Source organism: Psammomys obesus, unplaced genomic scaffold (genome assembly GCF_907164565.1).
Source record: "Psammomys obesus unplaced genomic scaffold, mPsaObe1.curated_primary_1811, whole genome shotgun sequence".
In the NCBI taxonomy this organism is placed as follows: Eukaryota; Metazoa; Chordata; class Mammalia; order Rodentia; family Muridae; genus Psammomys; species Psammomys obesus.
In genome coordinates this window covers 4,780,439-4,794,864 of record NW_026585686.1, presented here as the reverse complement: position 1 = coordinate 4,794,864, position 14,426 = coordinate 4,780,439, and the positions used below count along the sequence as shown (strand labels likewise).

The following is a 14,426-nucleotide window of genomic DNA, read 5'->3' as shown; positions in this document are numbered from 1 at the left end:
CTGTCCTGCAAGTATTCTTCTGCAGTCCCACAAAGTGCTGTGGACAAATCACGTGCAAGGTGAAAAAGTCCAATTTGTCGATCACGTCCAACTTTTGTACAGATTTCACCCATTCTGCTGGCAGGCTCAGCTGTGCCCTGTCTTCCCTGGGCTTCAGTGGATGTGCCACCTCCATTCTGCTGTGGATGCTCTCTGCATCCTGAGCGCTCAGCTCCCGTGTCACCTGCCTTTCAACCCTCCTTTTCCTGATAGCCATTCCTAGGAAGAATTTATTATTTGTATCTAAACATGTGTTCATCTATACACTAGTTAGCTTGGTTTCACACTCTGTACGGTCTGGGCATTTGAGCTCAGTGAACCTGTTTTCTCACTTTTGAAGTGAGATAGTAACAGTCTCTTAATGGAGTTACTATGAGTACCACAGGCACAAATGTCTGGAATAAAACAGGAATTCAGAAAATGCTTCCGTTATTATCATTATTCTTTATGGCTTTGACAGGTAGAGAAATTACATATATATATATATATCATACATGTTACGTGAATAAATTTAGAGTATAGTCATTTCCAACATTTAAGTTAGGTTTTCAGATAAGTATGAAAAACAAAACCCACACAGGCAACAGTGTCTTTGATAATTGCTTATGGACATTTTACAAAGTTACTCCCTGTAAAATGAAGTTCTTAGAGGAAAAATGATTAAGTTATTTCATTCTGGGAGATATCCCTTTCAGTATACCCAAGTCAGCAAACTGTGTACATTACTTTAGTCTTTTTAAAATGTCTCTTGTTTGGAAGGTTAAAATTCATAGCAAAACACCCATGTTTTCTTCAGTGGACACCTTTAGGTAGACATGAAGAGATTAGTTTGTGTTCAGTGGTCACGTTGAATGAAGAATGTTTTTTGTATGGGAGAGCCACAGCCTCTTTCACTTCCTTGTTAGAATGTGTGCAGCATCAGAACCGCATGGGAAAGGAGTGGTCAGATGAAACAGCGGGTCCTCTTGTTGCTCATTGCCTGTATCACCTCATTCAGCCCTACTGCAGGAAAATGTTTGTGACATGGGATGCCCCAGAGTTTCTGATTCAGTTCTTGGTTTCTCTTTTCATTCCTTTACCTTCCCCCATTTTCTCTACTTCATCTGTGTAGGGGATAATTAAATTCTTTTAAGTCTAATACAGTTCTGTTCTTATATACTGATGAATAAAATTTGGTGTGGGTTTATTTATTGTTTCTATTACTGTACCATTGCAAGCTAGTCAATGTGGCATAAATTATTTGAGGGTGATATTTTGAAATAATTTTGGCAACAAGTGTCTTTCAATAGTAGCTAAGATTTCTTGAGCAGGGGGAGAAAGCTACAGGTACTGAATTACACAACTTGATATATTGATTTATTGTTTCTAGTACTAGACATGGTTTACCTCTTGTTGAGTGGGTCCAGTTAGAGAGCTGTTGGTTACTACTAATGCATGCATGCCACTACTGCATTCTTAGAGGTATTCTACCATGTGTGTTGGGGTTCAGTCAGAGTTCTGTAGGAATGTTGGTTGCTTCCTTTCTTTGGAAGCTTCCATAGTGCCTTCTGGTACAATGAAAGTTTCTTTATTACATAATGATAGTGTTCTTGTCAGCCATATGGCAAACACACAGCCATATAACAGGGAGAGAAGCTTTACAGAAAGAGTAAAAGAGCCTAAGATACCTGTCCTGGCTGTTTTCTTGTGGTCTTGATGCAGAACAGAGTAATTTAGGAAGAGAAACCTTAATTTGAGAAAATGCCTCCATCAGATTGCCTGTGCGGCATTTTCTTAACAGTTAAGGTGGGAAATCCAAGGCCATTGTGGGTAGTGCCAGTTCTGGGTAGGTGGTTCTAGGGTATATAAGAAAGCAGGCTGATGAGAAGACAGGGAACAGGACAAGAGGCTACCACAGACTACCTCTGAAAGACTCTACCGATTGAGGTATCGAAGCAGAGGCTGAGACTCATAGACAAAATTTGGGCAGAGTGCAGGGAATCTTAGGAAAGAAGGGGAGATAGAAAGACCTGGAGGGGACAGGAGCTCCAAAAGGAGACCAACAGAGCCATAAAAACTGAGCTGTGGGGACCCTGAAGAGAATGACACCCCAATCAATGACAATGCATGGAGAGTACCTAAAACCCTGGCTCAGATGTAGCCCATAGACTCAGTCTCCAAGTGGGTTCCCTAGTAAGGGGAACAGGGGCTGTCTCTGACATGAACTGATTGGCCTGCTCTTTTTAAAAATATTTTTTAATTTTAGTTTTTATTAATTACACTTTATTCACTTTGTATTGCCCCATAGCTCCCTTCTTCCCCCCTCGCAATCCCACCCTTTTTACCTCTTCTCCACGCATGCCCCTCCCCAAGTCCACTGATAGGGGAGGTCTTCCTCTCCTTCCTTCTGATCCTAGTCTATCAGGTCTCATCAGGAGTGGCTGCATTGTCTTCCTCTGTGGCCTGGTAAGGCTGCTCCTGCCTCAGGAGAGGTGATCAAAGAGGAGGCCAATCAGTTCATGTTAGAGACAGGACCTCACAAAACTGAAAAGCTTCTGTAAAGCAAAGGACACTATGGTCAGAACAAAATGACTGCCTACAAATTGGGAAAGGATCTTCACCAACCCTGTATCTGACAGAGGGCTAATATCCAGCATATATAAAGAACACAAGAAGTTAAACGCAACAAATCAAATAATCCAATTAAAAGATGGAGTACAGAGCTAAACAGAATTCTCAATAGAGAAATGGAGAATGGCCAAAAAACACTTAAAGAAATGCTTAACGTCCTTAGTTATCAGGGAATTGCAAATCAAAATGACCCTGAGATTTCACCTTATACCCATCAGAATGGCTAAGATCAAAAACTCAAGTGACAACACATGCTGGAGAGGATATGGAGAAAGGGGAACCCTCCTCCACTGCTGGTGGGAATGTAAACTTGAACAACCATTCTGGAAATCAATCTGGCGCTTCCTCAGACAATTAGGAATAGCGCTTCCTCAAGATCCAGCCATACCACTCCTAGGTATATATCCAAAAGAGGCTCAAGTACACAATAAGGACATTTGGTCAACCATGTTTGTAGCAGGCTTATTTGTAATAGCCAGAACCTGGAAACAACCCAGATGCCCCTCAACTGAGGAATGGATACAGAAATTGTGGTACATTGGCCTGCTCTTTGGTCACCTCCCCCTGAGCGGGGAGCAGCTTTGCCAGGCCACAGAGGAAGACAATGCAGCCAGTCCTGATGAGACTGACAGGCTAGAGTCAGAGGGAAGGGAAGGAGGTTCTCCCCTATCAGTAGACTAGGGGAGGGGTAGAGGGACAGAAGGGTAGGATTGGGAAATGAGGGAGGGGGCCACATCCGGGATATAAATTGAATAAATTGTAATAAATGATAATAATAAAAAAATTAAAAAAAGAAAGCAGGCTGAGCAAGCCATGGGGAGTAAGCCAGTACGTAACATTCAGCTATGGCCTCTGCTTCGGTTCTTGCATCAGGTTTCTGCCTCAGATTTCCTCAGTGACCTGGAGTACATAAGCCAGGTAAACTCTTTTCTCCCCACGTTGTATTTGGTCATGTTCTTTATCACAGCAATAGAAACCTAATTAAGACAATGCCCGTGAAAGCTTTTCTAGTCCTTGGCCAATATCCAAGTAACTGTTTAAAGAGATTGAAATGCTTCGCTGATTTTGTGGAATTTGATAAAAAAGTTATTTTTTTTCATTTTTATTGCATTTTCCCAGTTGGTATTTTGATGGGGATTGCATTGAATCTGTATCAAATGATCTTTGGTGAGATAGCAATTTCTCTAAGATCTATAATTAATAAGTGGGAAACTGAAAAGCTTGAAACTGAAAAGCCTTTGTAAAGCAAAGGATACTGTCAGTAGAACCAAACAGCAGTTTATAGATTGGGAAAATATCTTTACCAATCCTATATTTGACAAAGAGCTAATATCCAGAATATATAAAGAACTCAAGAAATTAAACACCAACAAACCAAATAATCCAGCTAAAAAATAGGAAACAGTGAAACAGAGAATTCTCAACAGAGAAATCTTTCAAATGGCAGAGAAGCACTTAAAGAATTGCTCAATGTCCTTAGTCATTGTCATCAGGGAAATGCAAATCAGAACAACCCTGATATTCCGTCTTACACCGATCAGTGAAAACATGTGCTGGTGAGGTTGTGGAGAAAGGGTAACCCTCCTCCATTGCTGGTGGGTGTGCAAACTTGTACAACCACTTTGGAAATCAATCTGGAGCTTTCTCAGAAAATTGGAACAGTTCTACCTCAAGACCTAGCTATACCACTTCTGGGCATACAACAAGGATATTTGCTCAACCATGTTCATAGCAACTTTATTCATAATAGCCAGAAACTGGAAACAACCTAGATGTCTTTCAACTAAGAATGGATAAAGAAACTGTGGTACAGTTTTTTTTTTAATTTTTAAAAATTTTTTATTATTATCATTTATTACAATTTATTCCATTTGTATCCCAGCTGTGTCCCCCTCCCTTGTCTTCTCCCAATCCCACTCTCCCACCCTCTTCTCCCCCATGCCCCTCCCCCAGTCCACTGATGGAGAGGTCTTCCTCCCCTTCAATTTGACCTTATCCTATCAGGTCTCATCAGGACTGGTTACATTGTCTTCTTCTGTGGCTTGGAAAGTCTGCAACCGGCCAGGGGGAGGTGATGCTCAGATTCTTACGTGTTGTGTATCCACTTGAGGAAAATGTTTATTTGGGATATGATATCAAACTCTATGAATTCTCATATTGGATTGAAGACTCATGCTATACTTAAGACCATCAGGCAAGCAAAATTTACACCAGCTTTGGTTAATGGTATAAACAAGCACTTTTTTCTATGTAACACTGAACTCAAATTACTTTTTAAATCTTTAGTGTTTTAATATTATATACACTTTGCATATTTTATATAATAAAATAAACACTTTAAATACTAGGACATTGATTTGATTTTCTCTTTCCTTTCTTATTTTTTAAGTCAGAAAATCTCCACTACCCAAGCTAGCCTAAAACATGCAATCCCCTCCCCCAATCCCTCAAGTAGTAGAATTAAAAAGGAATGTGCACCACCATGAACAGTTTTGGAAACAGAATTCTCAAAAAACTATCTGAAGTCTTCGGTAATCAGCACAGTAAATCAGATGTAAAAAAAAATGAGCAATTACTTGGTAAATATGAATTCATAGAAATGTATGCTATTGAACATCATTTTCTTTTTCTTTACACAGTGAAATACTACCAGCCATTAACAACAAGGTAATCATGAAATTTTCAGGCAAACAGATGGAACTAGAAAAGGTCATGCTGAGTGAGGTAACCTAGAACCAGAAAGACACTCATGGTATATACTCACTTATAAGCGTATTTTAGTCATACAGTACAGGACAGACATACTACAATGCACAGACCTCAAGAAGATAAGTCCTATGGGCATCTTAGGCTTCATGTGGACCTACTAGTTAGGGAAGTGGGGATATCTCTGACACTCAGTATGTTGCCTGCTTTTTGGTCACTTCCTCCTGATGGGACTTCCCTACAAGGCCATGAACTCAGTCCTCATGAGCATAGATGAGCTGAGGTGTCTGGATAGGGGGCTCCTCTATTCTGAGGAATGAGGGAGGGGGGATGTGGGAGAGAGGGTGGGACTGGGAGGAGAAGAAGGAGGGGCCTATGACTGAGATGTAAAGTAAATTAATAATATATATATATATATATAATCTTTAAAATTATTCTCAGAGTATTATTTTAGGTAATTGCCAATGTTCATGCAGCATTTACATTGTAAGTGACAGTTTCCTACAGCTTAATTCACAGTGGACCGGCTCACAGTATCGCCAAGGGATGTTTCTGGACGTCTTGACTGCCCTTCATTGCTTTTTGAGTCACGGTCTCTGTGTGGCCCACACTGGCCTTGAATTTGTGATTCTTCTGCTTTGAACTTTCCAAGTACCAGGTGCAGGGGGAAGAGCGGTGGCATGTTAAGTACTGATGTCCTTTACACACGTATCTCAAATCACACTTGGAAACTACCTGCATGTGACAATCATCATGCTGTTGATGTTGCTACACCAAGATCAGCTCTTCACACAACCTCTTCTTGTTCTCAACTCCTAAGGAATGCAAGGGGAGAGAATAAACACAGTTCCTATGTTGGCTTTACCAATTACAGATTTCCCAGCAGGCTCCCAATCTTTATACAACTGAGGACAGGAGAGCCACTTAGCATGCCATGTGTCACAGTGAATGTAGTTAGCTACCTTTTATTTGTTTTGGTCCTTCTTGAGTGAATTTTCCAGTTGAATGGGCTTATGGGTCTCTTTACTCTAGACCTCCACCCCTTTTTTTGACAGGTAAAATATGTTTCAACAATTTCCTGCCCAGCTTTCACTATCATCTACCTCTTCTAGTCTGTCATAAAGAGTTCTGTGATTTGCATGTGAGGCCTAGGACAAACAGAATTCAGTGCACTTTGAACACTTTCATGAGGCTTTTAATTTTGTATTTTACTATTGGCACCTTTCATGTACTTACTGGAAAAGATTTTCATTTCTTTATATATAAACAGAATTTAGAAAGCTATTTTCAAAGGACAATATGAGAATATACCAATAACCATAAGATATATTACAATAGAATCTTAGAGCATACTTTGAAATTTCAAGGGTGAATTTTCATTGCTCATTTGCTCTATTTTTTGTTGTTGTTCATCCAATATATGGACTATTTGTAGAAATATGTCTACAAGGCATTGTTTTAGTCTTTTTAAACTGTGTTAACAAAGTAGTTATTTTAAAAATTAAATATTTAAGGGTCTGGGGAGATGGTTCAGTGGTTAAGAGCTTGTTGCTCTTGCAGAGGACCTGAGTTTAGTTGCTGGCATCCACGCTTGGGATGCTTACAAGGGCACTGCACCTAAATGTACAAGCCCTATACAGACATACACATATGCACCTAATTATTAAGTATATATCTATCTGAATATATGTATGTAAATAAGTTAGATATAACGTAGAAACTGAGATGCTACATGCAGATTTAGATTTATTTAAACAAGACTATAATGACATGAGATCTAGAAACATAATTATTGTATTAATTATATTTTAAGATTTATTCAGTCCTCTCTGCTTATAGGATACCTTCATATCTGTTGTCTTGCTATACACATGCATATACATATCTATGTGCATATATGTATATACATACACACTACACAGTTATTGCCAACTACTACACACTAAAAATGGAGAAGTTGTCAATCTTCAGCTTCATTTTGTAAGTATGTTGTCTACCTTCACGAAAGTATGTGAAGCTAATAATAGAAAATGGTAAAAGATAATGGCCTTGGGGGAATCTATCTTAAAATTGCAAAACATTGCTGTTAATTCTAGAAAATAAGGATATAAAGAAAGAAAAACACAGGAATTAATTATACTACATAGTGCCATCTCTTTCTGTTGTATATTTATTATAAATTACCTAATTGCTCATCTCACACAGACTGTCAACCTAATTGTAGACTATAGTGAGTTCTGGTTTTACATATGTATGCCCTGCAGTGAGCTCAATGGTTGTATCATTTAAACATTGTGCCTTCTGTGAACTTGCAGTTTGATTTCTCAGTAGCAACTCAAATTAATTCTTGATTAACATAATTTTTTGGTTATCACTTTCTAGCTTGATGAAGATAGCACGAGGTCCTTTTCTAGCTTTGGAATGTTTTGTCCAGTTTACTGCTGGCCGGAAGTGTTTATTCAGAAGTCACAGTTGGGTAGCAATAAGTGTATTTATTGTGTTACTGTGATCACTGGTCAATGTTGTTTGCCGTGCTGAACATCAAACCAGTAACCCCATGTATGAAGGGCAGGCCCTCTGTTGCTGAGCTGCATCTTAGCTCTGCAAACTTAGTTTTAAAAATTGTTAAATTTTCCCCTGACCTTGGAAACATTGTTTAAAGTTTGTCTTCTTGCTTTCACCTTGAATGGCTGACTTTTTTTATACCAAATTGAATAGCCATTAGTTTTTAGTCTGCAGGAATGTGAATCCAAACATATTCCCCATTAGATGAAAGAAAATCTATAAAAGTTGTATCTCCTTGAGTTCAGTTTTCCTAGTGGCATAATGGTCTAAAGTACAAAATTGTGTCCTCATGGGAGCAATTGTAGGTGAGTCTCTTGACATGCGGAAATATGAATTAGAGAGAGATGTGTACACCACACAGATAACTTTAACTCTTGTATTGTACACCTATATAGATTCAGGAAATACATTTTATGATTGAGACATGGTTTCTCTGTGTAGCCCTGGCTGCCCTGGAACTTGCTCTGTAGACCAAGCTGGCTTTCAAACTCAGAGACCTGCCGGTCTCTGCCTCCCAAGAGCTAGGATTAAAGATGTGCACCACCACCACCCAGAAGAAATTAAAAAAATTTTTAAGACACTTAGAAGAATTATAAACATTACATATTTTGTGTGGCTTTAAATTAACATTTGCTGAAATAATTAGACATACTATATTTAGGGCATCAGTTTTTGAAAGCCTTTTCTTAAAAGGAAGAATATAAAAAAAGACATATTGGTGATGGCTACAAAACTCTATGAACATACTAATCCCTTATAAGTTATACAAAGAATTAATTGAATGGTATGTGAGTTATATCTCAATAGATCTGTTTTTTTCTACACAAAATATGTTACTAGGGGGAAGCAATATAATTTAAATTTATAGCCACAATTAAATAAATTATTAGCCTTAATAAACATTTAAAGATTTAGTACTATAAAATTATGAATGACTTAAAATAATTTGTGTTTTTATTCAGTAGTAACATGTATCACAGAAACATTAGAAACTATAAGTAAAATATTTAAAAATATGTGGGTGTTTAGTATCTCCTACCATGTATCTATCCCTAAGCTCTTCTGTATTCTCTATTTTCTTTGTGTTCATACTGTGCTTTGCTAGCTTTTCCTACTAGTAAATAGCTTTCATGATCAATTAAAGAAAATAGGTGTAAGTACCTTCTTGTTATAGTAGTTTCCTGGAAGCTTTTGTCTTTTCCCCTCTTGGATCATGAGAGATATACATGAAGGTGAGTATTAACTGAAAAGAAATACCATAATGATATATGGTAGATGGGATATCATTTTAAATTTTGTTTTTGAGCATTTTTGGATTTAAAGTGAAAAGTAGAATCTTTGATGAAAATATTGACACGAGTTCTTGGGTCAGCAGAATATTTTTTACCTTTTAAAAGACTCTTATTATAATGTATAGCATTAACTTTCTAACAGCTCAAATTATTCACCTCTATTTAAAGATAAAGTTCAGTATCAGGCTTTGAGTTTTCTTTTCTTTCTTTCCTTTTTTATTTTTTTTGTAAATATTAAGACCTGAGTACAAAATGAGGGCTGTAGTGTGGATTAAGTGAAGTATCTCAAGGCTGTGCCGTTCTGATAACTGAACCTGGAGTGACCTTTCTCAGACACAATTACAGAGCTGTATGTTTTTCCTTTAATTTCATCAGGGGTTTAATTAGTATACAAATAAAACTTCCCTTATCTTCCTTTCTACCTAATTGGCTTGTCTTCGCTTATATATGAAGTATGTGAAAGTGGGCTGTAATTAGGGTGACCGTGTTAACCTTTTTCCCTCAAATGTACTGTTGCCTAAAGGCCTCAAGGCCTAAAAACAGTGCTCCGGATTATTGCTTTGCAATCACTATGGCTGTCCCACAGGTTTTCTCATGAGCAGAAGGGCTTTGGGTGCTGCAGGTTCCCACTGCTTAACAGGATCTTCATTCTTCTCCCCACTAAATGTTTATTGATTATCTCGCTGTTCCAGGCTCAGCCTCCAACAACTTAATATCAGGTGACAGTCAGGAGAGTTCTCCAAGTAATTAGAGTTGAGCATTGGGGGAACAATTAGGAGCAGAGTTATTAAACTTGATTTATCCTATTCTCTCCTGAACAGTTTCTTGGATATCAGAACATCACACTTTCACAATCTACCCTGGTTGAGAAATTAGTGGCTAACCTGCTGCTTATCATTGTTGCCTTGCTGCCCAGAGGCACACCCTCTTGGTTTCAGTCATTCAGCTAGAAATATTAGAGTCCATAAAGTTTATCATGGGTTTTAATTAGGTGAATCTGAGCAAGAGAAAAGAAAAACACAACTTAAGAATTTACAAGTAGTGTGTGTATTGTATATGTGAAACACATTTGTATGTAAGTTTGTGGAATATATAAAATCAGTATATGTAAAATGTACAACATAGTTGGCTGAACAGAACAGTGTGGTTTAGAAATGAAGTAAACCGATGAGCTGTTTCAGGTTGGGCGAGCAGGGCTGAACTGTGTGTTAAAGCCCTGGAAGCCCCATCACAAGGGCACACTCCAATCTTAAGACTTACTAAGCATGGCAGTGTGAATGAACTAGTACACACATCATTTCTTTTGAAAGAAGAGTTGAAGTTTATGTTAACTGGTGGGAGAAAAGTAGCCCCTTTTAATTGCTTGGGATATGTCAGAAATTATGTTTAAAACAAATAAATTTTATTTTTAAACAAATAATTTCTTAATACTTCAAAGCTTTTAAGTATCTTAACAAAATTACTAGAATTGGAATTTTAAAAAAATCTGTTCTTTCTTGTTATTAAACATTGTTTGGATACTTTCTCAGTGAAATATTCTTTTTCAAATATTTAAGATAAATTAAATTTTAACATAAAAATAAGGGAACAACTTCCATAGTAACATGATGTTTTAGTACATGTATACATTATGTAATATTTAAATCATGTCAAACACATATATCTTCTAAGCATTTATAATTTCTTTTAGGGGAAATATCAATTCATTTTTTTAGGTTTTAAAAATATATGATATATTGCTGGAACTTCTTCTATCTGATGGACATGCAGTACTCACTGATCAACTTTGCAGTGTGCTTAAAGATCTATTACTAATAATATCTGAAAATAAGTTTAAGTATCTAGTGAGTAACTGTTGTTGTCTCATTAGTAATTTTTGGATTCTTGTACATGTAGTAGTACCTTGACTGAAGTGAATTTCTGAATTTAAAAGCTCGCAGCATTTTTAGACACCTGATATTACTGTGACTATATTAAGGGGAGAGTTTCAAACACAAAACTGTAGCACACTGCTGCTTCTTCATGGGGCCTGTGAACAACAGTTGTGGATATTCATGTGTGCCTGAACTAGCAAAAGGAGTAAAACAGAAGTGTGTGTGGTCAGTTGTTTGGCTGCGTTTTCAACAAAATTAATTATAAAAATTTAGATAAGCTTATTTTAGAAATCTTATAGGACAAGGGTGATCAGATTTTTGGCGTTAAGGAGATCACCTGATCCCCTTAGTTTTTTGCAGCCTAGAGTTTTAAACTTGGTCTAGAAAATATTCCTTAAAATTGTTTCCAATTCTAATACTTTCTCACCTTACCCTCTAAAAACTGTATAATTGAATGCTGCAATTTCAGTGCTACATTGGTGTTTAAAGAACTGTGAATCCACAGTTTTTACTTCTGTGATAAGGAAAACATTTATAAACTCTAACTCATTATGAATGCCAGCACTATTTTGTTAGCTAAACATGCTGTTCATTCTTATGTAGTTACCCTTGATGTGGAAGTTATTTGTTGGGAAGCAAGTAAAAATTATTGCTAAGTCATATTTGTCTACTGACATGTGTTTAGCAGTCTGTCACAGACGGTTGTAAATACGCATGAGCCCACCATGTCCCCAGCATCCTGATTTCCTGCCCCCAACCATCTGCTTTGGTGGGACATCTGAGAGCTCTCATTCATGTCTAATAGAATCTAACCTTCATGCACTTTGTCCCATAAATTCTTTATTTTTTCATCATTGAAAGCAAGGACTTATAGCTTGAGATTTCTGTAGTAAGATTTTTTTTTTTAGTAATAATATGGTTTCCTTTACTTTATATAATAAAATAGAATTATATTCTGAAGCCAGATATTTCCCCCAAACAGTATAGTTCTCATTTCTAATTAGCAAGTATGTAAAAATTTTGCAGGAAATTTGTTAAACCTTGATGTATAATGACCCAAGTCCTCTTCTCATCCAGGATATATTCTTCTTTGTCTAATAGCCTATGGCATAAATTGAAGTTAATTATCAGGGCTGACAAGTAACTCTGTTTTCCGTCTGCTTGCAGAGTCTCTCCGAGGCAAAGATGGAGCTGAGAAGGAAAGATCAATCTCTACGTCAGCTCAATAGACATCTTACCCAGCTGGAGCAGGACAAGCGTCGACTGGAGGAGAACATCCACGATGCAGAGAGTGCCCTCCGCATGGCAGCCAAGTGAGCATTTGGACCGTGGGGAGATCACTTAAAACAGACAAAAGATCAATTCTTACTTTTATGCTCTGGGTTTTAGCCCTGGATAATACAGTGCTAGAAAACAAAAGTGCAGCTGTCTCTCTTTGAAATTCTCTGATATGCCCTCAAAAAGAAAACTCTTAACACACTAAGTGTATATTTTATTGAGAAGCCTCAGAAGCATAAGCTTCTATATAGCCTCAGATTATGTATATCTGGTGCTCGGTGGCATTGCATGTTTGAAACCACATATTCATTAGTGGAGAACATAAAATCATTTATTTAAGAGTTTCACATAGTTATATTGTTTGTTTCTACTATTTATTCCTTATCACCTTCTGCTTCCCTGGCTCCCACCTCTGATTTTGCTTTGTAGATTCCGCTGATAATACAAGTAATATTTCCACTAGAAAATGTTGATATACAATCAAAATGTGTGTCACAGCCTTAAAATGCAGCTAAAACATGTTGATCATGGGAATCCATTTAAGCTTATATAGGTATATGCTAAAGTATATTTAATAGAAAAAAATTCCATTTCAATGTAAAGAGCTAAGTTAATGTAGAGAATGTTTTTTTTTTTTTTTTTTTTTTGTTTAGCATGTAGCAAGCGGGCATACATGCAGTGTTGAAATTGAACAGTTCTGTTGAGCTCTCATTTGTTCCCTCTAACAAGGTTTATGGTCTACCTTACAGAAGGCTGTTGTTCAAAAGTATAATGTGATTCTAATTGATTCACTGTGCTTAGAATTTTTAATTCATGAAAATGTAAAACTATTAGTTCACAGTTTTGAGACAGACTCCTGTTGGATACGAACTGTGAATGTGAACATATTTTATAAATTTCAGGATAGAGCCTGTAAGTCATAGGGCAGGACATCTGTGATCTTAGGACAGCAGTCCCTATTGCCTCTGGGTTGATGACATCACTTATGCATAAGGAGAAGATGAATTCCAAAGTACATATATTGGCTTGTTTAAATATCCACGAACAGTTTTTTTGAAAATTGTACAGCTGTATAATATTGTATCTCCACATTAAATCAATATAATTTTTATTTCAAAAATGTAAGTTTGACTACCTCACATTTGTTGCCATTTTCTTGATCTCCTCTCATTGAGTGAAGAAGCAGACTAGGTTGTTAACTCTGCACTTCACAGAACATGAAGTTCTTAGATGCATGAAGACAGGATTATAACCCTCCAGACTTACACTGTGTTTTTATAGTGCCGATGTTAACTTAGGGCTCAAGTGTCTGACTCATTTCTATGGGTTAGGGTTTATAAAACTAAATAAGAGTGATTAAAAACTGGAGTGTTACTATGCTGTTTACATTTTTCCATTCATACATTACTATTAAAATCCTGTCTTTACATTTAACTCATAGTGTTTATTTTATTATGAAAGCTGAATAAACACACAGACCACGAAGAGAACTTGTAACCACACATGCATTGTCAGGCCACAGAGGGTTTTAATGAAATTATGACAGCATGAAAGACAGAAGAAAGACAATGGTATTTTACACAATATCACTGCTCACAATATTTTGCCACCAACTAAAGATCTAAAGAATGTCTTATTTTTAAGAGCATTTATTTTGTGGATAATAATGTAATCATAGTTTATTCTTTCCATTTTCTTAATTTATGGTCTCTTTCCCCCAGTTTGGAACAAATAGCGTAAGTAAGCATAAGAGTTAAGTATAAAATGTATCAGTGGCTATGGTTATGTTTTATACTTTCTTTACATGTGTGTGGTGTGAGTGTGGGTATGTGTTACATATGACAGCCATAGATTGACACTGAGTCTCTTTTGGGTTAGTTTTCACTCTGTTTGTTGAGGCAAGAGCTGAGGCTCACTAATTTCCTTCAGTGACACTAGCCATCTTGCCTGAGAACCTGTGTCTGCCTTGTGAGGACTGGGATTACAGGCTGGCTGTCACTGCTTCTCAGCTTCTCGTGTGTGTGTGTGTGTGTGTGTGTGTGTGTGTGTGTGTGTGTGTGTG

General features: G+C 37.1%; 1 protein-coding gene across 1 annotated transcript in view; it reads left to right on the top strand.

Moving 5' to 3' along the window:
- The window catches only part of Ccdc171 (coiled-coil domain containing 171), a 330,679-nt gene that overhangs the window by 171,252 nt on the left and 145,001 nt on the right, over window positions 1–14,426 (top strand). The window contains exon 23 of the mRNA XM_055591708.1: window positions 12,254–12,399. Within this exon, the coding sequence (XP_055447683.1) occupies window positions 12,254–12,399 (146 nt within the window). The remainder of the gene's footprint in view (window positions 1–12,253; window positions 12,400–14,426) is intronic.